The sequence below is a fragment of the Athene noctua genome, chromosome 12, assembly GCF_965140245.1.
Source record: "Athene noctua chromosome 12, bAthNoc1.hap1.1, whole genome shotgun sequence".
NCBI classification, from domain to species: domain Eukaryota; kingdom Metazoa; phylum Chordata; class Aves; order Strigiformes; family Strigidae; genus Athene; species Athene noctua.
Window position 1 is genome coordinate 24,229,573 of NC_134048.1, and position 23,991 is coordinate 24,253,563.

The 23,991-nt window shown below is 52.1% G+C and overlaps 1 protein-coding gene across 2 annotated transcripts in view; it reads right to left on the reverse strand.

Annotated features, from left to right (window-relative positions):
• PPP2R2B (protein phosphatase 2 regulatory subunit Bbeta) overlaps nucleotides 1-23,991 on the reverse strand; it is a 99,275-nt gene that overhangs the window by 71,018 nt on the left and 4,266 nt on the right. The window contains exon 1 of one of the 2 annotated variants that reach the window (XM_074916250.1): nucleotides 23,231-23,553. The exons of the other annotated variant lie outside the window; for it this stretch is intronic. Coding sequence (XP_074772351.1) covers nucleotides 23,231-23,309 — 79 coding nt within the window. The 5' untranslated portion in view covers nucleotides 23,310-23,553. Of the gene's footprint in view, nucleotides 1-23,230; nucleotides 23,554-23,991 lie in introns of those variants that run through there. 2 annotated transcript variants of the gene reach the window in all.

Here is a 23,991-nt window from a genome sequence, read left to right on the forward strand (position 1 = left end):
CCCACCCCTGACAGAGAAAAGCCAAAACCTGATGGGCATTGGTTGGGTATCTGGGTCTGAAACACCCTCATGAGACACCAGCGGAGAAGGCCTGCTGGGACTTGCAGCACTACATGCAGAGCACAGGACCGATGTGCTCAGCACCGTGTCACACACAGATACTGGCTCCTTGCCCCAGTCCACTGCAGCCAACTGCGACACAAGGGATAAAGAGGATGCACGATGACACGGGAACACTGTTCATGAGTAAGGATAGGAAGTCTAAGGCTGAATAACTAAATCTAGCAAGCAAAGAATGGAAAAACAAAGGCAATACTTTGTTTCTCGGATTTCCCCGTTGATTTAGTTTGTTGGTGAAGAAAATCACCATGTTAATTCCACTATTCCATACTGAGATGCAACTCCCTAAACGTTTTATGTTAGGTTAGATCACCACATAGGAGGGGAATGTGTGAACTCGCACGTGCATTTGAGTGGCACAGACCTTGTAAAACCATAGTGAAGGCCCTCTGCTTATCGCCAGCTGGCTGTGCAGCTCAGCCCCGCACGCCCCCTCCCACCGGCCGCTGGCGGCACCAACGCATACAGGCTCCGGGGAGTGGCTGTCCCGGCACGGGCGGGTGTCCACTGGCTTCCTAGAACTGTTTCTCATTCATCACTCCTGTTTAAAAAATTTCAGTCATCAAGTTGAAGGCAAAAAACAACTCCACAGAGCAAAGATGACAATCACACACCACAGTAATAAAAAAAAAAACAAAGCAACCCCCAAAACCTGGAAAGCTATCAAACGGCCAATAATCTGCAAACTGTTTATCCATCAGCTGAATGATCAGAAGCAACAAAAGGAGAAACCGGGATCAGTCTGAGTGCAGAAAAAAGCTAAGTTTGCCATGTAATGTATTTATACTGAGCACTCAGACATACCCTGGCACAAGATACTATTTGTGAGAATGACTGTTTAGCATTTATTTCTGTTACATTAGCATTAAGTATGTAAAATTTTGTATGGCCCCAAAGGTGGATTTTATTTGAAAGGATGTATGCCAGTATGAGAGACCAACATATCTAGGTCATCCTGAGTCCCACATTCTAAACTGCAATTACGCCACTACCTTCATTTAATGTGAACATGGACTATATCAAAAAGTAATGAAATCATGGTATAAATTGAACTAGGAATGCCTACTCCTTGTAACATGGGCACAGTAAATTTTGCAGCATTGCGAACTTGGCGCTGAGTTTATTATTTTATAAAAATCATTCTGCTTGTCCTCAGATGTCATCTAGCAGCAGAAGAGAGGAGAACACCCAGATGCAGCTTGGCCATCCTTGTGAAATGGAAAGCACAAAGGCTAATCAGACAGGATTAATTCCCCAAAGAAAAGAAACTTTATGTCTGGCAGAGCAGCAATCTTGACCTGTACCGGGAAGTTTCTCAACCATCAGAAGGATGGATGGGATCTTAAAACTGAGCTGGTGGATAACGCAGAACTGGGTAAGGCAAAATAAAGCAGCTGATGGCTGCAGTACTGAAAGCTGGACAACCGAGGGGGCCTGTTAAGTACTGATCTACTTGCCAACTGTTTCAACATTCATAGGAGTTTCTCAATTTTTAGTGATACTTCACAAAGCAACAAGCAACACAGGCCTGGCCCCTGATAACTGCATTTCCTCCGCAGCTGCCTTGGCAGAAGGACCCAGTCTATTGGCAGGGCCCTGCACTAAGCTGGGCCTGAAAGTCAGCCGAGTGCTGGAAAGCCAGCCCAGCCTCATGCACCCTTCGGTTAGTGTAGAAAGTATTTTAAGCATGAAACTATTTTGGTATGGGAAAAAATCACACCAAGTCATCACGACATGCTCTGATTCACCCGCTGTTCGGTAGCGTATGGCCACACGTCCCACAGGCACGGCTGAGCTACCGCAGGGGACGGCAGCCGTGGCACCGAGGGGGCACGGGAGGCGCCGGCCGAGCCTGGGTGAGCCCGGGGGCTGGGACGGGAGAGCTCGGAGGCAGGCGGCTGCGCTCCCCGGGGCTGTGCACCACCGGGGAGATACTGCTGTGTGCTCACGTCACGTCTGCGCTTGCATGTTGTCATTATGCATACTGCGTCATCCTGTCAAACGAAGCCCTTTGCAATGGAACCTTTCAGCTTAAATTATCCTTGTGTTCAAAGCCCCTAAGCATTAACGGGGTGTCAGGGAATGTCACGCTTTTCCCGTTCCATGTTTCTTACGTGCACGTGATCCTAAATTCAGCCGGTGATGCTGCTTCCCCGTGACTCAGAGCCACAAACAGGGAGTGGCAAACGGCAGCAAACGGAGCGTCTGCGGCTCCAGCCCTGCAGGCCGGCGCTGCCCTCGGCACAGCCCTTCCCTCCCACATCGTTCCCATTTCATTCGCTCCCTGTGGATGCCTGAAATTCAGCGTTCAGATCTGACCACTGACCCCTGGGGCTCCTCCACAGGACTCCGGGTGCCTCCAATAAGAACGGCAGCTCGGGGAAATGTGGTGTTGGAACTGGCTGGGTCCCCGTCCCCAGTGTGTGCCCTGGTGCTGGGCTGGCCCCGCCTGGGTGACAGAAGGGGCTGCTCCATCACAGACCAAAAATACCCCCTGTTTCTGGACTCCCAGCATGAGGTCTCACCCGGGAAAATGAACCTCACAGTGCCCTGCGCTGCCAGTCCCTCGCTATTCCCTAGGACAACAGAGCTCGTCGTCCCATTCTCCTCTTCAGCCATGGACAGCAAGAGCTCCCAGAAACAACTGCAGCCCAGGCTGGGAGAATTCTTCTCTCCTGTGTGATACACAGGCTTCACACTCGTTTACACTGATTTCCACTCCTGGAAATCTCCAGGAAGAAAGCTGGGATGTGAGTATCGTACAGGGATGTAAAGGGGATGGAAGAACACCACGTAGGCAGGATAAATAGAGAGAATGGCTTTGGACATGGGCCAGCCCTATGCCTTCCTTACGACAAGGAGAGACCAACCTCCAACAAAACATAAAACCCGTTACGCCACTGAAGAACTGTTACAAAGTATAGCTTGGGGGAGAAAAAAAAAGACACCACGGGGAGCCTTAAAAGTTTGCACGGCTTCTCAAAATGCTAATGTCGTAAAACTAATATTTGTATGTCACTAATATTTACATATAATCTACCTCATGTCATTTGGAAAAACAAACCTGGAAAAACTGTTAATTAATAAAAGATATCACGTCTTATTAACGTTCGTACAGTAATTACGAAAACCACAAATCCATCTGTTAAGTAGTCAGCAAACAAGACAAATGACTGTGTTATGTTAAACAGATTATAAAATGCCTGAGGGAAGGCAATCTAATAGCCCCGACCAAACGATGAATGAAGCAGCAGCCCAGACTAGCACATGGGCTACGGGCGAACACAAACACGTGCGTGTGCTCACACACGTACCTGCCTTTCCCAAAGCCTTTCCCTGAATTACACAGACTATCAATCCAAGCAATGAGGTCAGTGTGACACTATGTATAAAAGTCTGCACTGAAATGTGATGATGTGATCATGAAGATTTTATTGTCCTATGAAAAAAATTTACTTCCTAAACCAATCAACTATCCCCACCAAGATGAGACTAGAACAACATGCAAATTAACATTAAATCCAATCGCTCCTGTCCACGCGGGAATCCAGTTACTTTAATCCAATTTAATAAACAAAACTGATTTCATTCTTGTCATGTTTCTGAATGATTTTAAAGGAAGAAACATTCCCGCATGGAGAGTAATTGATTCATTATCATGATCATCACTCACCCATCAGTATGTTCTCTGGACATTCAGCACAGCACCGAGGCACGAAACACTGAACGCCCCATTCTCCACGCTGTAGATCTGCAGAACTGGGTGCCAGCTCGTATGTGGCCTTACCACAATTACTCACCCAAAACAAGAAACTGCGCCCATTGAAAAAAAGGCATCTGGATAGCATATTTCACATAATTCTCCTGAGTTCCCATGCACGGGCACTCACTCCACTCCTCCGGAGCAACACGCACCCGTAGTGCTGCAGAAGGGTGTCCCGGGCTAAGGGGCGGCGCACCCAGCTCCTCCCCAAACGAACCACAGACATTAATTAGCACCTGCAGCTCTTGGTCGCCACCAGCTTGTCCCAAGCACTTCCCACGCTTCATCTCTCTTAGCCCTTCCATTCCAACTTGCCAGTCCAACCAGAGAGACAGTCACAGTCCTGCTGACTGCAGAGACTAGTTTAGATCTATCCACACACCGTCACAGGTAACTTCTGCCAGCAGACTGTGGCAAAGAGGTCTCAGTGCTCCATCCTTCTGCGATCCAAATTATGGGAACAAAACATCAAGGGTGTAACAGCAATGGTCCCCTCACTCCTGCCCTCAAATAATCTGTCAGAAGAATATGGCCACGACATTCTATCAGAAACATTCTCCTTGGTCTTCCCAGTCTTACACACGTGGAATTTCATCAGTGTGAATTTTATGGCTTTGAAGTTTAGACAACACGGAGAGTGATGTCAAGCACAGCAAACCTGCAATGCCTTTTCTCTCAAGGACAACTACCCTTGAAAAATTACCAAGCCAGCACAAAAAGCAGAAGATAAAGATCTGAGGGCAGCCCGAGCAGGGGAGGACTGTAAATGGACTCAGCCGCAGGGAATGTGTCTGCCGTGCAGTTGTACCCTGAATGTGAGCACTCACAGAGCACCCCAGAAGAAGGCAGAGAGCTGTTTGCCTCCCCGGCGAGAGGAGGGCGGGGAAGGCACGAGAACCCCCCGGGGCCACGCAGCGGGTCTGGGTCACCCCCACGCAGGGCTGAGCCTCGCTCCTTGCTCTGCACCAGGCACCCTCGGGCCTGGCCCGGGAACTGCCACTGCGGTCCTGCAGCTCTCCTGAAAATGAGCATCTCCCGGCGACCCTCCACCCTCACCCCCTGCAAGGCAGCAGGCCCTGGAGCCCCAGGCTGGGACCCCCCTGGAGCAGCCCCAGGGCCCCATCCTGGGGACAGAGGCTGCCCCGGCCTGGGGAGCAATGGCCCGTGGTGGAGCCTCTGCCCACGGGGACACTGCGGACCAGAGCCGTGCGGGGAACACAACTGCCTCTGGCTTCCCCAAGCCACAAACACTTCTGCCTCTTGCTCCTAGGCTGATCCTGGTTTTAATCAATTGGATTATTTGCTTTCTTCTTCAATTTTTCTGTTGCCTAGGACTTCAGATTAACAGTGCGGATGGAGAGAAGCCTAGGCTGTTCTTAGGTTACCCAGTCAAGTCAGTTAGCTTCTTTCAATGGAAAAACATCTAACTATGGGGCAGTGGGTCAAAAAACACACTGTGACGGTTTTTTATCACGGGTTAGCATGGTGGGTTTGTTGCCATCTGCTTGTGAGCTGCTTACTCTCATTTTTTCAGCTGAGGAATGTTGAATTTAAAGGCAGAACCAAGGCAAAAATAAAAGCGAAGCCTTCTCATCAGCTCCTGCTTTCGAATGCGTTGATTGTGTTGTGAAATTTCCACTTCAGGCGGGTTACTAAGAAACCAGATTAAAGAGAAGTAACACCAGTGCAAGCTTGTACTGACAGGATCTGCACACGCGTGTCTGCCTGTCTGCACGGATGTGCGTGTGCACGGAATCCCACAGCTCTGAAAAGGAGCATCCAACGAAAGGGAAGTGTAAGGTGAGCTCTGCCTGCGACCAACAGGGACACCTCTCCTGCACCAAGGCACTCCTCCACCCGCTCCTTCCCGACGCCCGGAGAACACGGTTGTGCAGACACGTTCACCCTCCCGGGGCTGACAGGTGGGTGGCTGCAGGACCCTGCCCAGCCTCGCGCCTGGTCTGTGCCACCGCTCCGGCCCCGGGGACACGCGCTGCGACGGCTGCTGGGGCAGAACGTGACACAAATGGCCCCAGATTTAGAGCCAGCTCTGCTTTGATCCAGCCCAGACTAAGGCATGAAGTCCCTAGGAATACTCACTGCAATAAATCCTTCTTCAATGGGTAGTTCAGGTGTTTAAAGCCAGACTCCTGATCAAGGTCCTCATGATTTCACAGCCTCAGGAGCCGGCAGCTTGTTCTCCCGGCAGGAGGTGAACTCACCTGCACTTAGAGGTGTTTCCACAGGCAAGAACCGAACGTGGCCCCAATGCCAGCAGGCACGGTGCCAGCGCTGACAGCGGTTGTTCCCCCTTGGACAGGGAAGCACAAAACACAGGCAGGAGCTGCCAAGGTACATGCTCACCCCAGGCTCTGCCGGGCCCCGGCACAGCTGTGCTGCCTGCGGCGCATCCCTGGTGCTCGGCACCTCCAAACCTCCTTCGGGGCCGATGCATTTCGCAGTGCCACTGTGTGCTGCCGTTACTCAGCCCAAAGTCATTTCAGTTTTCATAGCTCCCAATAAAAATAAACCACAGTTCAAACCTTACAGTATAAACCCTGCTCAGACAGTCCCTGGTTTAATAGGATCATGGTATTGATGGGTTTTTACTTCTACACAAAAAGCAAGATGCCTCAGCAGCTACATCACAGCAGCCCAGACCCACAGACCAGGTATCCAGGTAACTGAGGCAGTGGGGTCCCCAAGCAGAAGAAAGAAGAAAATAGACCAATTTCATTAACTGTTAGAAGAATTCAGGAGAGAATTTGCAGCTAGCCAAAAGAAGAAATGTATTTAAAATCAGGAAACTCCTCAGAAACCCAAGAGTGTCTCTTCCCACTTAAAGGACGGACAGCCTGCCTAGCAGGAATTCCCTCACCCATCACACCGTCTCCGGGAGCACGCACAGCCCGGCACCGCCTTGCTCTCCCACCAGCCCCTCCCTGCGCTTCTCCCCGACCACTGACCCTTCATCTTCGTGCACGCAGGGATGGCACCGCTGCGCCGGCCAAGGGCCCAGCGACAGAGCTTTCCTTCCCCAAGATGAACAGTTCATGCCCAGCACAGAGGGAGAGAAGATGTTATTTTCATGTCATGGCTCCTTCATAGCCGCTCCTGGGAGGTGGGTTTTGTGGGGTTTCATACAGTTTCTAATGGGGAGACACTCACAGCACAGAAAACGTCTGCTGTGGTATCTGCACTGGACTGCGAGGGCCCAAGCCCTACCTAGCGTGCACCTTTTCCAGGCTCCTGAAGGCCTCCTCCAGCCGTGCTCCAGGCCAGCTGCGTGATTTGACGATCACACTGACTAACCTCTGCCAACACCATCCAGCCCGTGCGTGGTTTCCTCCCCAAACCGCAGGCTGCAGCTGCACGTCACTCTGGCTGAAGGGCGGGGGCTGCCGCTGGCACACGTGTGGGAGAAGCTCGATGGGTGCAGGGTGGCAGCGCCCAGAGCGGGGCACAGGGCGCAGCCGCGACCTCCTCTGCGCTGCCGCGGAGCTGCGGCCCCAGACCAGCGGGAAGCCACAACCAGCGTCACGCGCTGCCAAACTACCGCAGCGATGCTGAACTACTGCCCTGCCCTTCTGACTGCTCCTGTGGTTTTCTCACCGTTCCCAATTTCTAGGGAAAAGCAGAGGCAATCAGATGTATCCATTACTATATGTTTTTAAATAAACGATCCCAACAGCCAAGTATGCTCCTCTGTGAAAAACACGGATATAAGCAGCACGGTCTTGTGCTGACTCCTGCCCTCCGTATGCAGCACTTCCTCGGATCGCAGCTGCCAGAAAGCATCTCCCCCCATGCCCAGGAGAGAGCAAGGAGAGATGTCTGGCTAATTGTCAGGCGCCAGGCTCCCCAAGGGACTGATGGCTCCACAGCAAGGGCGTCTTTGGCCGCCTCCCCATCTCCTCCTGCTCACGTGTATGCTGCCACAACAGCAGCAAGCGTGAGCGGCAGACGGTGGGGGACGCAGGGCACACCACCTCCAGCACGGCAGAGGGCACGACCCGGCAGCCTGGCCTGGACAAGTCTTGGGGATCGTGTTTTGCCATTGCTGGATCCTGTTGGAGGGAACACACTTCCCGGGAGCTCCACCTGAGCTCTCACTGCCCAGGAAGCAGCTTTTACCAGCGCTGGGAGACAGACACACGTATGAAAGGGCGCAAGGTCACACGAGGGTGAACACACGTACAGACACGGACTCATCTCTTTTGCTTGCACATGCAGCCATGGATGTTTTCAGGCATCTGTGCTTCACAAAAATACTTAAAAACGCAGGTCCCTGAGCCCCTGCCAGCCTGCCCTTCCAGCTGTGGATGGCAATCCAGCGTGCTGTGTCCCAGGGCAGAAGGTGCCTTAAGAGACAGAATAAGGATCTTTTGAGCCCAGTAAAGGGTCTCACCCAGGTACAAATCAAAGGAGTAAACTTGTGTTCTCTGCTTAGTGAGAGCAGAGATTAAGAACTGATAAACCCTTTGCTTATGTTTTAGACAGCTGGGATTTTATAATGCATTATTATGAAAATAAATACTCCATTCCAGACAAAGACAACAAATGAAACAGGCTGATAGAGCAGCTCAGCATGTAGGTGCAAAGCACATCCACATCAAAGCATCAAGTCCTGAACTCAGCCCCACCTGCAGTCCCTTTTCTGTTCTCCCCTTGAGTTCCTTAAATAATGCATAGCTCCTTAGCAAAGATGTTCTGCAGGTTCCTTAGTTCACGTTTAAAAAGGCCTTTTTGAAGCTGTTTAGTGCTAAGTGCCATCATTATACAGGTGGGCAGAGCAGCTGGAACAGGCACAAGGGAAAGGTTTGTGGTGGACATCGGCTACAAAGCAGCGAGGGCAGCAGGCGGGGATCTGTGGAGCACCGGCACGCAGCGACCATCCCGAGGGAAGATGCAGGGAAAGAAGAGGAGCCGAGCACCCTCTGCTCCCTGCACAGCCAGCGGGGTCGAGGGATCCACCTGGGACAATTGTGACTCTGCATCCACACAGACCCGGCCCGTAGGGACCAGAGCAGCAGTGACCTGGGGGTGTCAGCGGTTACTCCCACCGTGAGGTCGAATCAGGAGGTGGCGCAGGAGGCCCTTCTCAGGTCCCTCCGTCTCTGACCAGCACGGCATCCCCCTGCTCGTGGTCAGGCGTGCTCTCACCCTCCTCTAACTCTGCTGGGTCCGTGATGGAGACCAACTGCTCCCCAGCCAGGTGCCGAGCACACCTCTGCCCGCACACAGACCCTGCTCGGCAGAGCCCAGGCTCCAGCACCCAGCACCCCTGGCACAGGACACAGAGCCCCCTTCCCGGGACAAGACCATCCCACTCCGAAGGGACGAAGAGGATCTCCACGTTCCCACGGAGCTGGTACCTCCGAGACCCCCCACCCTCAGCCACATCTGGTGGAGCAGGAGCAAGTGCTAGGAGTAACGGAGGAGAACGGGTCTGATGGCCACACAGACACACGTGCCAGGCGTGGTCTTACAAGCCCCATTTCCAGAGAAAACTGAGCCAAAAAGCCACACTGCTGTGCCACGCTGCACAGAAAGGAAAAAAAGCAGCCAGCAGCATGGGAAACGAATCTGTGCAGGGACAAAATCTGATGATGAAGTACACAGGAGTTTGTAAGAACTCACTAATGTAAGTGATTAATTATATTGCTGAATACGCGTTGCCCAGACAAGAGGTGGCCTACAACCGCAGCCAGCTGACCGCTCTCAAATTATATGCTGGAAAAGGAAAAAGAAAAAAAAGAGTGCTGAGCTGTATACTGGAAAATGTATTACTAAATGCCATGAACTTGCATTTGAAAGGAACTGCTGATTGTGAATAAATCCACCACATGGCTTTACAAAGCTGATAGTGCATTTATTTCCCAAATATAGCAGGATCAGCCTATGACAGGCTGGTTTTCTTTTATAATCCATATCAGAAAATTGTTTAGAGTACAGTATCAAACACAATTTGTTGGGTTGCTGTCAAATAGTCGCTGGTGTGATGCAAAGCTCTCACAGTAAGAACAGGGTCTTGTGTACAGCAATTACACCTGCACAGCTTCACCACAGTCTCAAAACGTTTAAGGAATTTCTAAGGCTTTTTTGGTGACCTTGCTTTAGCAAAGCTGCCTGCAGAGAAGAGAAAGGTTAAACCTCAGACTACTGCTTTTGTGAACGTTTTTGCTGAGTTGACACAGGTGGATGTGTGGCCCTTCGTGCTCCCTGCCAGCAGGGCCATTTGTGACATTCCTGGGGGTTCAGTGGAGAGAGCACACAGAAATCGAGACACTGCCGGCTATCGCTGGGTATTTACCACCCAGGACAGGAGCTAAACACCCCTCTGGGTCTGAGCAGAGTCACCAAGCTGTGGCTTGTGCAGAAGGCAGCCCATGGTGCTGGGGGACATGCGCACCCTCGCCCCGGGCCTGGGCAGAGGATTGGGAACCCCACCGACACACGGGTGAGGCTGTCCGTGGTAGGACAACAGACAGAGCCGGTTCCCCTGTCTGTTCTTACAGGTAGGTCACCCCGCTCACACGCACCATCCTGCCTTCCCCAAAAGTGCTTAAAATGACTCCATGCCAAGCCAGGCGCAGACTGGGAGATGCTCAGCCTCCCAGCCAGCTGCTCTCTCCCACCCTGAAGCATTTCTGGCTGCGCAGCCCTGCACCTCAGTCAGGTCTCCTCAGAGCAGGGGGATGGCAGAAGGTACCTTTGTGCTGATTTAAGCACTGACTAAATATAGATGACACGGGAACACTGGGAAGCTACAGCTGCAGTGAGTGAAATACAGCCACAGAACGGGAATGTCTCTAGAGCCTTGGAAATACGCTCTTAACTCGGCTCCTTCTTTAGCTGGAGCTGGCTTGACCACAGAGCTGCGGGGAGCTGCAGCCTGGGACCGAGGGTCGAGCAGGGATTGCTCCTCAGTGCCAGAGTGGGACGGGGAGCGACTTCCCAACACGGACCGGGGGAGAGGAAAAGTCATTTTCAAAATCCTCTGATGGCAGGACGGAACATCCACAATTACATTATTTTTGATTAAGAACCCCTCAGCAACATTTTTTGTTATTGAAGAAGAAAGCCGTTTCAGGTGCCGCTGGTCCCCAGGGGTGACGCGATGCAGAGCCCCCCCGGTTTGACCGACCGAGCATCCCCCGCAGCGCGGGCGGTGGGGGGGGCCGTGCCCCGTGCCGCACTCCGGTGCGGGAGGAGAGGCGAAAGGCAGAGGAGTCAGAGCGGCCGGCGCCCCCCGACACCGCCCGGCGCACCCCAGCGGGGCTCAGGGGCGCGGGGGGACCCCGACCGCAGAGGCCGCCCCTGCCCCCGGGGCGGGCACCGGCCCCGGCACCGCCCTCGCCCGGCAGCCGGCGGGAGCGCACCCGCCCGGGGGGCTCCGGGGCTCCGGCTGCCCCCAGCGCCGGGGGGTGGCGCCGGCCCCGTCTCCGCGGGGGTGCCCGGGTCTGTCCCCCGCTGTCCCCCCCGCGGCGGCGCCTCAGGCCCCGGTCCGGAACAGCGTCTGCCCCGAAGTCCCGCCTGGCCGCGGGAGCGCCTGTGACACCCGCGCTGGGGGACCCCGCGGGGCGCCGCTGGCCCTGCCGCGCCCTCCAACCCCGCGCGGGGCCGGGAGGCCGAGGGCAGAGAGGGAACACAGGCTCGGGGGAAAAATACCGATTTGTCTCCAGTGAGCGAGTAATCGCCTCTTCTTTTTCTTTCGAAGAGAAAACGGCCTCAAAGCCTAGAAACAAGGCTTCAGAAGAAACCGTACACACCACCCTTAACGGGCGCCCAGGTAAACTGCGCGCAACTCCAGTAACCACCTCGCCGGGCAGGGCTAATCTACATCCACCTTTCAACTACATTTCAATTAAAACTTTAAAAACTCAGCAGAATCGTCTCCTGCTCAATGCTCACTCACACTTACTATCATGAACTCCACGGTCAGGGATTTTCCCGTTCTTGGCCTTCCAGCACAAAGATGTCGCTGCTAAAAAGCAGAACTCGAAAGGACAGACCAGTCCCAGTTTCCTCCACCAGAGCTGTACAGCCCCACGAGCCAGCCCACACGGCACCCTTATTCCGCATCAGTAATCCCCAAAATCTGACTGAAGACAACCCCGGGGTCTTGACAGGAGTCCCATGGCACTGCCCACAGCCACTCCAAAGGGAACCAAAGGCAAAACCGAACAACCGGCTCAACTGTGTTTATTCAGAGAGCTCAGAAGGGTCCCAGCAGGGTATGAAGATTAATTCATTTCAAATAGCAGCTCAGTGTCATGCCCATGAGAATTTAAAACCAAATTCAATCCCACTCTCTACCCAATAGCTTTGAGGGAATACAAATGAGGCCATGTTTCAGCCTGGGAAATTAGTGCAAATGCATATACTTTTGTAATAATAAAAGCTGATCTCCAACGCAGGCCTTGTCTGAGCCTAGGAGCTACTGGGGTGTTTTTTTCCCCTCCTTTAAAAAAAACCTACTTGAGCACAGACATGTCATTTATGGCTGTACATTTAAGAGCAGTGTATGATCATGTGAGGGATCATGGCCTCGATATAGAAATGTTTATGCTATCAGAGCTTATCTGTAGATACAAAGCACTTTTATGTTGCATTAAGAGGTTTAGAAATGCCACTGGCTAGAACTAAAAAATTCCACCCCTAAGGGAGGAGAGCATCACGTGCAGCTTAGACCTCTGTCCTTGTTTACAGGGCCTTTCAGCAGGGCCACCATCAGCCCCCAGCTCAGAGCCCAGCGCAGAGACAGGAACCGCTCTGCTCCTCCAGCTGTGGCAGCTGGTCACAGGGGAAGCGGGCAAGGACCTCTCCCAGCCAAGGTGCAGTTATTACCTGCAGGAAATCAAGAGGGACGTTCACACAGAAGATGTGGCACGGGTCTGCAGGCTCCTGGAGGAATCCCAACTGCAGCAGAGCTGAGACGAGAGCACGGAACGACCGGCTGCGGGGCAGCTGAGGGAGGCGACGCGTGGCAGCGGGAAGAGACTCCTGCTGCCACCCCAACAGGCGGCGTGGCTCCACCAGCCCACTGCCCCCACCAGACCGCTGCCCCCACCAGCCCGCTGCCCCCACCAGCCCGCTGCCCCCCAGGCCAGCCAAGGCAGCATCCCCAGCACACAGACCGCGGCTGGGCTCTTCTGCAACCGAGACTGCAAAAGGCAGTTTTTTGTTTTCCCCAACACCTGTTTTTCGTTACTCTCCTGGGCCCACAGCACTGCGTGCCTTGGGCGGCAGGGCAGGTGCCATTCAGAAACATGCGGTACGAGATCAGCCCCAGTGTGCCCTGAGAGCTCAGCTCCTGCACCCGTACGCCAGAGCGGGGGTCCTCGGGGGGCAGGGAGAGGCTGCGGAACGACGGCACCAGCCGCTGGCAGAGGCGCAGCGTGACCCCTCTCCCAGGCTGTGAGCAGCCTCCATGCTTCTCCTGGCCTCTGCCGAGCTCCCCCCCTCACCACAGCCTCTGCTGGGGCATCCACCCACTGCGGCCTGGGCCAGGCAGCCCCTCCTGCCCAGCCAACCCTCACTGCTCCAGGCAACGCAGTGAGAAGGCTCAGGGAGGGATCTCAGCTACATCCCACCACGGGGCAAGAGCTGCAGCTCGCCAGAGCCATCCCACCTGGGGACACCAAGGGCTGGAGCCTGTGAGCAAAGAACAAAGCACAGAGGAATCCTCCAGAGCAAGTCCTCTCTCTCATCTCTGACGGCCCTTAAAAGACAAATTTAGCATCTCGTTAAGGAGAGACTTCAAGCTGAGTTGAATGAAACATTAACATCTTTCAAAGTGGCTTGTACACTTTTCCCCCAGTGAAAGCGCTCCAAGCATATCACCATTCAGACAAAAAATATGGGTCTTACCGTTACCATATTCTGTGGCAAAAAATTATACTGAAAGAGTGTAATTTCAATAAGAAAGCTCCATATCTGCGACAGCTGAAACAGCATTCTCTGTCTTTTACAAATTCCTGAAGCTAGTAGAGAGCAAAATAAAACGCTGTAAGGATATACATGAATAATGAACACATTACTTTTTCCTAAAAGGCCTTGAAATGGACTCAGTAAGAAAAAATGCAACGGAAATGCAATCAGCGCAGCCAAGGAAAGATATTTCCAGCTCCTGAGTTACCACAACAAAAATGCAGGTGCACCCATCATCCCTAACAGAGGGAACAACCCATCTGCACCACCAGCACGCCCAAGTACCAGGAACCCAACCTGGCAGCTGCAGAGCTGGGCACCTCGCCATTGCCCAGCTCAGCCCCTCACCACAGAGTTCACGATTTCTTCTCTTAACAAAGCCCAGCGCGGTGCCTGTGGCTCTCCCTCCCCTCCAGCTGCAGCACAGCTCCCACCTCATGCCCGGCACCGTGGCAGGAGCTGGGCAGTGCTGGGATTAACCTCCCCCAGGTAAACAGGAACGGACAAAGGTGTGGAGGTAGCAGAAACAAGGCCTCAAGCTCACTGGGAGGAGAAATAGTTTTCACATGCCATGCTTCAGTTTGACGTTATGCCTGGTATTCCGGAGAGGGAATTTGCTTCTTTTCCCCCTAGCAACAACCCCTTTCTTCATGGCCGCACAAAACTAACCTCATTTCCTGCTATGGAGGGAACAGACCAGGCGGTTGGACTCCTGCACACGGCACAGGTTCTGATAAATGTAAGAACTGAGATTAGAGCAAGTCTGATGTTTTCCAGTAAAAAGCAAGGGTTGATACGGCACTCAGACTGAGAAATTGAAGAACAGCTAAATCAGGAAATGCAATTATTGTAGGGAGCTCAATCTTAACTCGGTGTTCTCCTCCATCAGCCTTAAACTAATGGCCTCTCTTCATGTAATTATAGACTATTAGTTACACCAAACCATATTTGCATAGTTACACAGTCTTACTGTACCTCTAATGTACATACCATTCTGTAGTACTAACACTGCTTCAAATTTAATTTATGTGGGTTTTACTCCAGGGTAATTCAGGACTTCAGTGAAGCTCCCAACTGCCGGTGCCTGATTAACTCAGGTCGAAGGCATCAGAGTGACTCACCAGAAAAATAAACCCACTCGTGGTCAACACCGCGGGGACAAAACCAACAGGCTGATGGTGAGTGTTAAGGGTCACCACAACAACAAAGCTAAGGCCTTCAAAAAAGAATGACCAGAAAATTGGCTGGTTTAGCTTCATTCCAGGCCAAGGCTTCTGGCTGTGGAATCCTGCTGTCCTGAGAGCTCTCCAGCATCCAGACCAGGGTTTGCCCTGCAAAGCCCTGAACAGAGACCGAGCGCAGCCGAAGGAGAGAGTCAGCCACTGGCCAGCTGGTCCCCGCGGCTGCTCCACTCCACTGACGCTTTAACGTCTGGGATCAGAAGCTTCAGGACACATTTTAAACAGTTCCCAAGCAGACTTCCCTTCACTTTGTTAATTGGCTTATTCCACTGATCTAAATATGGTAAGAGGTAAAGCCTGAACGTACTTTCTGTGGTCACGCATAGAGGAATCCACTGTCTGGAGTGCATGAGGAAATAACTATTTTTATTTTTCATATTCATCACTCAAAAATATTCCAAAGGCCAAAAGCTTAGCCTAGAGGTACCCCTAAGGTAAAGTGCTCCATTTTAAGGTGCCTCTGGCTGTGCTTTCATGTTGAAGACCCCTAAAAAGATAACCCTCTAGCTTAAGGGCACCTTTGAGCTAAGCTTTAAAATCGGCTCAAACACAAGTGATTAAACACCCCGGCCTTCATGTCACCTCCGCTGGAACCTCCAAAAATGCTCGCGCAAACCCTGGGCACAGACCGCGAAATGCAGAGAAACGGGAAACTGTAAAAGGCATCAGAGAAGACAACAAGATCGTTACCTTGGGGCTACTTAAACACAGGAATGGCTCCACTCTTTGGTCACCTTTCTGGGCCAGGGAACTATTCATACAAATATTCTGGGAACTATAACAACTTCAAAATCCTTTATTTTAAAGGAAAGTCACATTTTGGTCTTTTAAGGACCCTGAATCTTGTGAGAATCAAGCTATTCAGGAAATAATCAGTATGCTTAAAGATAGGTTTCATTATTTAGTGTGTTTTTTCCCTAAAACAGTATTTAATTTTGAGCTAAAAGTCGGTTTCGCTAACAGCACTGATTACCTAAGTGGTGCTTGCTGCTTACCTTGCCATTGAGAAATTTATAAATCAGGCACTGGACAGTCTGAACACTCGGTATTAATGAACTAAAGGTGAAGGAATTCCTAAAGGAATGGATTAACTTCCTTAGAGTAATCACATCAAACGGACCAAGTCAGCTCCAGGCCGAGGCTGTATGACCTTTTCTAGCTTTGCCTTTGTAAAAATATTGATACCAAATAGAGAGTGCAGGATCCAGGTTTGCAAAAATGCATTTGTACGAACTCGACTGAGGAGCAGAGCCCAGGCACAGCCGAGCACAAGGAGGTTTACAAGGACATGCAAGGACTTGCCATGTCCTCCAGGCAAGTCCAGCGGGCTCCAGCAGCATCACAGCGCTAACGCTTTCCGCAGCAGGCTCCTAACGCGCAGCTGGGCTTTTTGTGTGACTCCCACTGCCCACAGAGGTGGTGAAGCCAAACCGGAGATGCCCCAGGTCAGGGAGACACAGGAGCTACTTAACAGAAGGCAGAGGAGCTGCTGTGAGTTATCAAGCAGCTGGGATCAGAACTGGTCCATGCCCCCCTTGCTCTCTGCATGCACAGTCTGTAATTTGGAAGTATGTGTAATTTCTGAAGATCAAATGTAGATACGCTGTTTAAACTCCCTGCAGGACAGACCCAAGGTGCTGTTGGGAGGAGAGCACGCTGCTGCTGCCCGCGGGTTCACGCCTGGTACAGCAGCAGCAGCGGGCACCGCGCTGGGACCGGGCCCATAGCCATGGGGCAGCCCCTTGGGATAACGCCAGCAGGCTCTGCCTTCTCTGGGGGATGACAGGGACTGGGGACAAGGGCCTTCTGTACCCGGTGGCAGGGTGGAGTGGGGCTGCACCGCGGGCTGGTGCCCACCCTCGCCACAGACAGTCGCTGCCCTGTGCCTCTGCTGCAGCTGCAGCTCAGGCAGAGCCCCCCTGGGCACGGGTGCCAGCCATTCTTCATAGGCCCTGAAAGAAGCATTCATTTTCAAATACGAAATATTTACCCCATTGGTTTTTTAAAATCTATTTGTTAAACTGTCTTTCCACTCCTTTTCCTGCGCTCGGCATTACGGCGGCCCCTCCCCGGGAAAGCTGCTCATGGGGACACACAGCCACCCACCCGGGCCAGGCCGGGCAGCGTCACCGGGGCACCGGTGACAGCACCCACGGAGGCCCTGCGAAGGCAGATCACCTGCTTTGAAATCAATGGGCTTTAGAATAAAGTTTTCAAGAGGGTGGAGGCAAGGAAGGCTGACAAGCTTGACCCTTAACAAACCATTTTTCACAGTCTAGGGTGTTACCTGACACAGCCATGACTATCTTCAGCAATACAGAAACTCACAACTTCAGCCAGAATTCCTCTACTGTCCGTAGAAAACTCATCGCAGTGGAGGACACAGATGCAGTAAAGAGCAGAAACTGAGTTTAACAGCACCACCGGCCCACAGGTCACACAGGCACCGACCCACCAGCCAGCTGCCACACAGTAAATACACAAAACACATTCGCTACTAAGGACGGTCAATCTTCTTGGTTCCAGTGCCAGTTCCCTTCCTGGCCATCCCGCATGAAGGGAAAATAAAAGGGCCCAACAAGAGTAATAAGAAGTTCAGAAAGCTTCATTTGTAAGGACAGGCTCAGACAGGGAATTTAACGGAACAAGGCTAGATACAACATCACGATAAAGCCAGCGCTGAGCAATCCTTCCGCAGGCTACTGGGGGAGACTGAGAATCATTTTAACTTGCAGATAGTTTTGTTAGAGACAAAGGAACACACACGTGAAGACAGCTCAGCACTAGAACTGATTAGCAGCAAAGAGCAAGACTTGGTATCCTCTGAGGATTGAGAGGTGTTTGACAAGAACCTGTTAAATATCTGCTTTAGTAGAGCCTGCTGCAAACAGAAAGGTGAGCTAAGAGCCCTCCCCAGCTCTTACCAGCCCTCCAGCCACTCATTACTTCTCTGACTGTATGTTTGGTGCTATCTGTAATAATTATCACTTAAAATCACTTGAAAATTGTCGCTTAAATCTTGGGAGAACATGATTTTCAATACAGCATGATGATTTTCTCCTGTATATCTCCTCCCATTCAAAAATCTCAAGACAATTCATTAATTCATTTATTTCTAAATTAGAAGAGCCAAGAGACCAGCTAGATGGGAGTGATTCCAGACCAGAGCTGGTGTGGATGGAGATCTTTCATAAGAATCCCTGTACTATGTCAATACTGTCAATAATTTCAGTTAATTCCGCTAGATGATTCCCAAGGGACTCTTCAATGCTATTTTTTTGATTCCTTCCAAAATGCCACTAAGAAATCTACCCACCTTTTCTTCCAGCCTTGAACCAATCCTTTGATTTTGAAGGAACGTGTGAAATCCCAGGCTGCCGTGCCAGCAGTCCCACCGAGCACAGATCGGCACGGGTGAAGTATCAACAGAACCACCTCCCGGGACAGCCCGGGTTCCCAGGAGTCCAGCTGCACAGCCAGGAGGGCAGCGAGCGCAGCCACGACGAGAACATAATAAAGGCAGCTGAGACGTTCCCCAACGAGGCTGAGACCCCGACCGCAGCCTGCGGTCACTGTGCAGCCAGTCTGCTCTGTGGCATTTCTGCAGCTGCGATTCAAGAGCTGCCCGTGCTCCCCCCACCTGTGCTCCATGGCCAGGCCCACGGGAGCAGCACTGCTGCTTTCACCTCTGCAGCCCACAGCGGCCGGGATGCCGCGTGGCGGGGTCTCACAGCACCCGCAGCGGCTGGTCCCTGCTCCTGTCACAGACACTGACCCGCTGTACCTGTCCCGCACTGTCGCGGTTTTGGGTACGCTGGAGGTAAGAAGTTTTCTTTTACTTCTATGTTTTCTATTTCCCAAGCAAACCGAAACCTGTCCGCAGTACAGTGTGAAGCTGTTTTGTCCCCCACGAGAAAGAAAACCTGTCAGCATCAGAATTCTACACCAGTGGTTACAAAGCTCAGCCCAGGGCTGCTCGAAATGCGCCACCACCATAACTTTCTGTAAGCTACTGATTTAGGCATTCTAAATCGTTTGCAGAAATAAAAAAATGTGCAGGAATGAGCTGCAGAGCAATATCAAACTCCTGGTGGACTCTTCAAAGCAAGAAATACCAAGATTCGTTGGTGCAGAAGAGAGAGTGAGTTTATTGCTCATATCAGTCCTGCCTGAGCCTACTCGCAGCAACAACCAAGCTCCAAACCTCCGGCCTCACGTGGCTTACGCTCAGTGGACACTCTTTTGGCCCTTCACAAAAGTACATGGGAAGTATCAAAGTAGTGCTAAAATTTCTTATTACATTGTTATTGTAATTACTACAAAACCTATAGCATATATGTACTGTGAACCTGGCTTGAAAGTAACAGTGCTTCCTTGACATACACCTCCTAAATGTGCTTTCATTGTATTGCCCAGATTTTTAGCATCACAGTATCAAATGTGCATCATTATTTTTCTGTTACAATTAAAAAATTGTATCTAGACCTTAGTGGTAAATTCGGATATTGGATAAAGTATTTAATATTAAATAAAGATTAAATGTTAACAATCCCTGTCAGCTGCAATGTTAGCGAGCGAACTAAAAGCAGATGCATTTGTATTGTTCACTGGTTTGTATCTGCACCAAACTAACATACCATCACACAGAGATCCCACACCCACAGCAATGAATGGCCACACTTTCCCAGCAGGAAACAGAAGGATTCAAGACCTTCAGTCTAACTCAACATCAACCAAATCTGGGAAAATTTGGAAGTTACTGAACTATTACATGTCTAAACATCAATTAAAGTATCCAAAAGAATTAATACTTCTGCAGAACAGCCAACATTTCAAACCCTGATCAGGAAATTGCACAAAAACACATTTCTGTTTAAATTCTGGAAGAACAACATATGCATGACTCAAAGTTTGGTGACTGTATGACCTCAGAGAACTCACTTCCCATCTTTGTGCTTGTTTCCTTGTCTGCAGGATGGGATATTATTTTCTTAATTCAAAGGCTTTTTTTCTGAAGGTTTCTTAGCTAAAGATTTAAATGATCTTTGATATTCTTGAGTTGAACATGTTGCAGAAATAGAAAAATAGTTTGCATTTTAAAAACCAGGAAGTTATATCGATCAGTATGTATGTATTCATTCTGAAACGTTTCATTTTGTAAACGTACATCCCCAGTCTGCCAGCTGCTGCAGCCCATCCAGACTTCTCAGCAAACCTGATACACGCCTCAGGTAAGGCACCAGTCCCTCTGTCATTTAGCCCTTTTTCAGCAAATAATAAATGATAGCAAGCCCACAATGCACTTTCCACATCGAAAGACACATTTGGATCCATTTTTAGTGCACGCACCACCGTGAGAACAAGGCAGACCCAGATACCTGTTTTGCATCTTAAGTAACAGATCAAGAAACACTTTTCCACAGCAATATTCCTCCACCAAATGCAGTTCAGAAGGAGCAGTCAGGGTCCAAAGGACAGGATCGTGGGCTCCAATTCTGTCAAACTGCCATTGTTCAGCCAAACTACAGGCACACCTTTAAGTCGATGGGACACAGGCGTGCGCTCCTACGTGCTGCTGAGCGGGACTGAATTAAACTGGCGACACCAGCCCCAGGCCTGCCTGTGCCGCTGAGCTGTGCTCTTAAGGCCCAAGTAGCCAGTATTTTCAAAAGATCTCAAAACCCACATGCTATGCTGCATCCTCAGCCACACGCCTTGGTACGAGGAGGACCGGTGTTTCTGGATGGCAGTGAGCATCAGGAGTGTGATGGCAACACCAGGTCACACGAGAGAAGTCAGCACGTTGCCTGCTCAGCCACGCCACGGCCACCACCGAAGGCACTTGGCTTGTACCTGCTGCACCCCCTTCACCACCAGCATCCCACCCCTCCACAGTAACGATAACGACGCTGCACCACGGGCACGGCCAGGCAAGGACCGTAACTTCACAGCAAAGCAGAGCCGGACAACAAACGGGTCTGTGAGGAAATAAATGAAAGCTCAGCTGCAGCTTTCTAAACCCATTGCACAGGCAGTGCCAGAAGAGGATAAACAGCGTGCTTGAGTTTCAGGTTTATTGCAGCTTGGTGCCCAGTCTTTGTTCTCTCTCCCAGGCTCCCTGCTGACCTAGATCTCTCGTTTAGAACTCTGGGAATTTGGGATGAAGGAAGAAGAGAATTCTTACAGCGAGGTAATAAGAGAATAGAGCAGGATTTCCGGTCTCGGTCTGGATGGAGCCGGGATCAGCAGGGTCTTTGGAGAATGCCTTCGCCAGGAAGGGGCGAGTCCAGAGTGTGCTGCGGGGGCACAGAGGAGTTCCTCCTCTGGTTAAGAGGGTCACCTCTGCCAGGCTGCGGGCAGAGAGGAGCCTCTTCTCTTGGACTGGCTCAGCAGTCCCGTGCCTCTGTCTTTCTGCAGGGTAAAGCTGGGCTGAAAGACGGACCAGGGCAGCAGCTGACTGAATCTGGCCCCTGAGGCACCGCAGCTTCACTCCGTGAATGGTTCTGTCCATCTGTGAGCCTGCACTGCACCCAGAGACACCAAATCGCAACTTCAACATTTCAAATCATGGAGGTACGAGCCCTGGTTCCTATTCCTGCTGCACATCATATGCTGAGGGTTCTTGTCTGCGACATTGGCCTTTTTATCCCCTCTGAAAGGACCGAGGCGGGAGTCAGGCTCTGGGTTCTCGGTTCTGCTAGTGATCTGGCCTGCAACAGAGTCATTTAAAGTCCCCAGACCTCAGTTTCACCCCAAGTTAACTATATGCATTTGACAACTGCACATAAGAAATAGTTATGCACAAGTTTTATTCTTTATACACTGTCTGCAGGGGAGAGGAATAGACAGCACAGCGGTGTGGCATTCTTTAATTCATTTTTTTTTTCTCAGTAGTCTCGTATGACCTACCCTGAAACAGTGAGGTCTGCTTTTCCACTGAATTACTTATCCCAGTAGAACAATCCAAAAGTTTCTTATTCAGAACATCTTAAGGACCTCTGCCTTTCAATAAAGTCAATATGAAAACAAAATAAATCTTCAGAGAAACTTTCAAAGAAAGAACTCCAGAGTTAGTCTGAGTTATCTACTGGGGTAATTTTATCTGCTCAGAACTTCAGAGAAAATTAAAAAAAAGTCCATACCGTCTGTTTGGACTACAACATAGCAATGGAAGCAGATACAATAGTTTAGCCTGGAGTGTCCTCACCTACTGCCCCATCCTTCCTGCTCGACCCTTCAGCCTTACCACACTCTTGGCCGAGGCACCAGGAGCCAGGGCAAGGTACCCCCAGTGCTGCTGTCTCGCTAGATACAGCCAGTGGGCAGAGACCGAAGCCAATCACCCCAAACCCCACCACAGGTGTACCCCCCTGCAGGCTGGTCTGGACCTCCCCACTGCTAGCAGACAAGGTTGGTAACTCAGTCAGCACCCAGTCTCCAACTGGACGAGTCTGTGGAACGCTGGTGAGAAGAAGGGTGTTTTTCCTCATTAACTAACTCTGCTCAGGGCATGGGAGGAACATCGCTGTGGTTCCACATCGGGGAGCAGAGTGATGTGGAATTTTGATCCTGCGGAGCCGTTTGGGTGACTGCAGATGATGCACAAAACCGTCTGGTGGGTCACGCACAGCGAACGCACCTGCAGTCCTATCGCAGGGGGTTATAACTCAGCGTGAACGAGCGCTCTCGATGGGAGAAGTCCTACTGAAGTCTCAGTGGACACAGACCCGATACTCTGCATTGCTACCCAGAAAATAGGAAGTTCAAACACTGCTGAGAACATTTCTTCTACCCCAAATAGCTCAGAGCTGTTTTGCTGAGGCCTGAAGTCAGGCTTTACTGGATGAGGGAAGGGGCGTGGGTAACCAGATGCAGGCAGTGCTAGAGGTGAATTTTTCATTCTCTTGGGTAAACACAGATTAATTAAAGGCCACACTGACGAACTACATAAACCTGGAACGGGCGCAGCGCCGTCAGCAGAGCGTTCCCTAAGCCGGCCCTGCTGCTCGTTCGCACAGCTAGTGCGGAGCCCACGGTAAACCAGGCGCACCGACGGGAATAAGCCGAGCCCCCTCCTGCTCAGGCTTCGGGCGCCCTGCGGGCCCTCTCCCGGCCGCCTCGGCCGCCCCCCGCGGCCGACAGCCGCCCCCCGCGCTCCCCCCGCGGCGCGTACCTTCCGCATGGCAGCTGGAGGAGAGGAGGGCGCTGGGCGGCCTGAAGAGGTACGGCAGGTACCGCGAGAAGCATTTCATCTTCCAACCCCGTAAGTTTGGGTTTTTTTAAAAAAAGGGAAATAAAACCATACAAAGCTAAAAAAGAAAACAACCAGCCACTAAAAAAAACGAAGCCGAAAATAAGGGGAGCCCTTCTGGGTGCCCGAGGAGCCCAGGCAGCCCACACGGCGGGGGCTGGCGGCGGGGGCTGCCCGGCCCGGAGAGCCGGCCGGCCCCATGCTGCCGGCTCCGGCCCCCCCGGCCCCGCGGCCCCGGCGGAGGCGCGGCCGGCAGCGCTGACTAAGCCCGTCCTGCCCGCGCCCCCCCCGAGCAGAGCGGCGCCCGGCCCGGGGGAGGCTCCGCTCTCCCTGCCCGCGGCGGTGCAGCAGCGCGGGGCCCGGCCGGGGGCCGTGGGTCGGTTTGTGTTTTGACACCGAAGCCCGGCCCGAGCCCGTGCGCCCAGCGGCTCCGCAGGCGCCGGTGCCGGCCCGACGAGCGGTGCCGGCGCAGCCCCAGCGCGGCCGCGGGGGCGCCGAGGGCGTTTCGGCAGCGGGGGGCGAGCAGCGGCCGCCAGGAAGGCGCCGACACACCGCAGGACGCGAGGCGAACCCCAGCCCGCAACCGCGCCCGCCGGAGCGCGGATTCCGCCCAGGCGGCGCGCTCAGGTCAGGCGCTCCACGCCCCGGTGGAACCGGCAGCGTTCACGCGGCGGAACTGATCC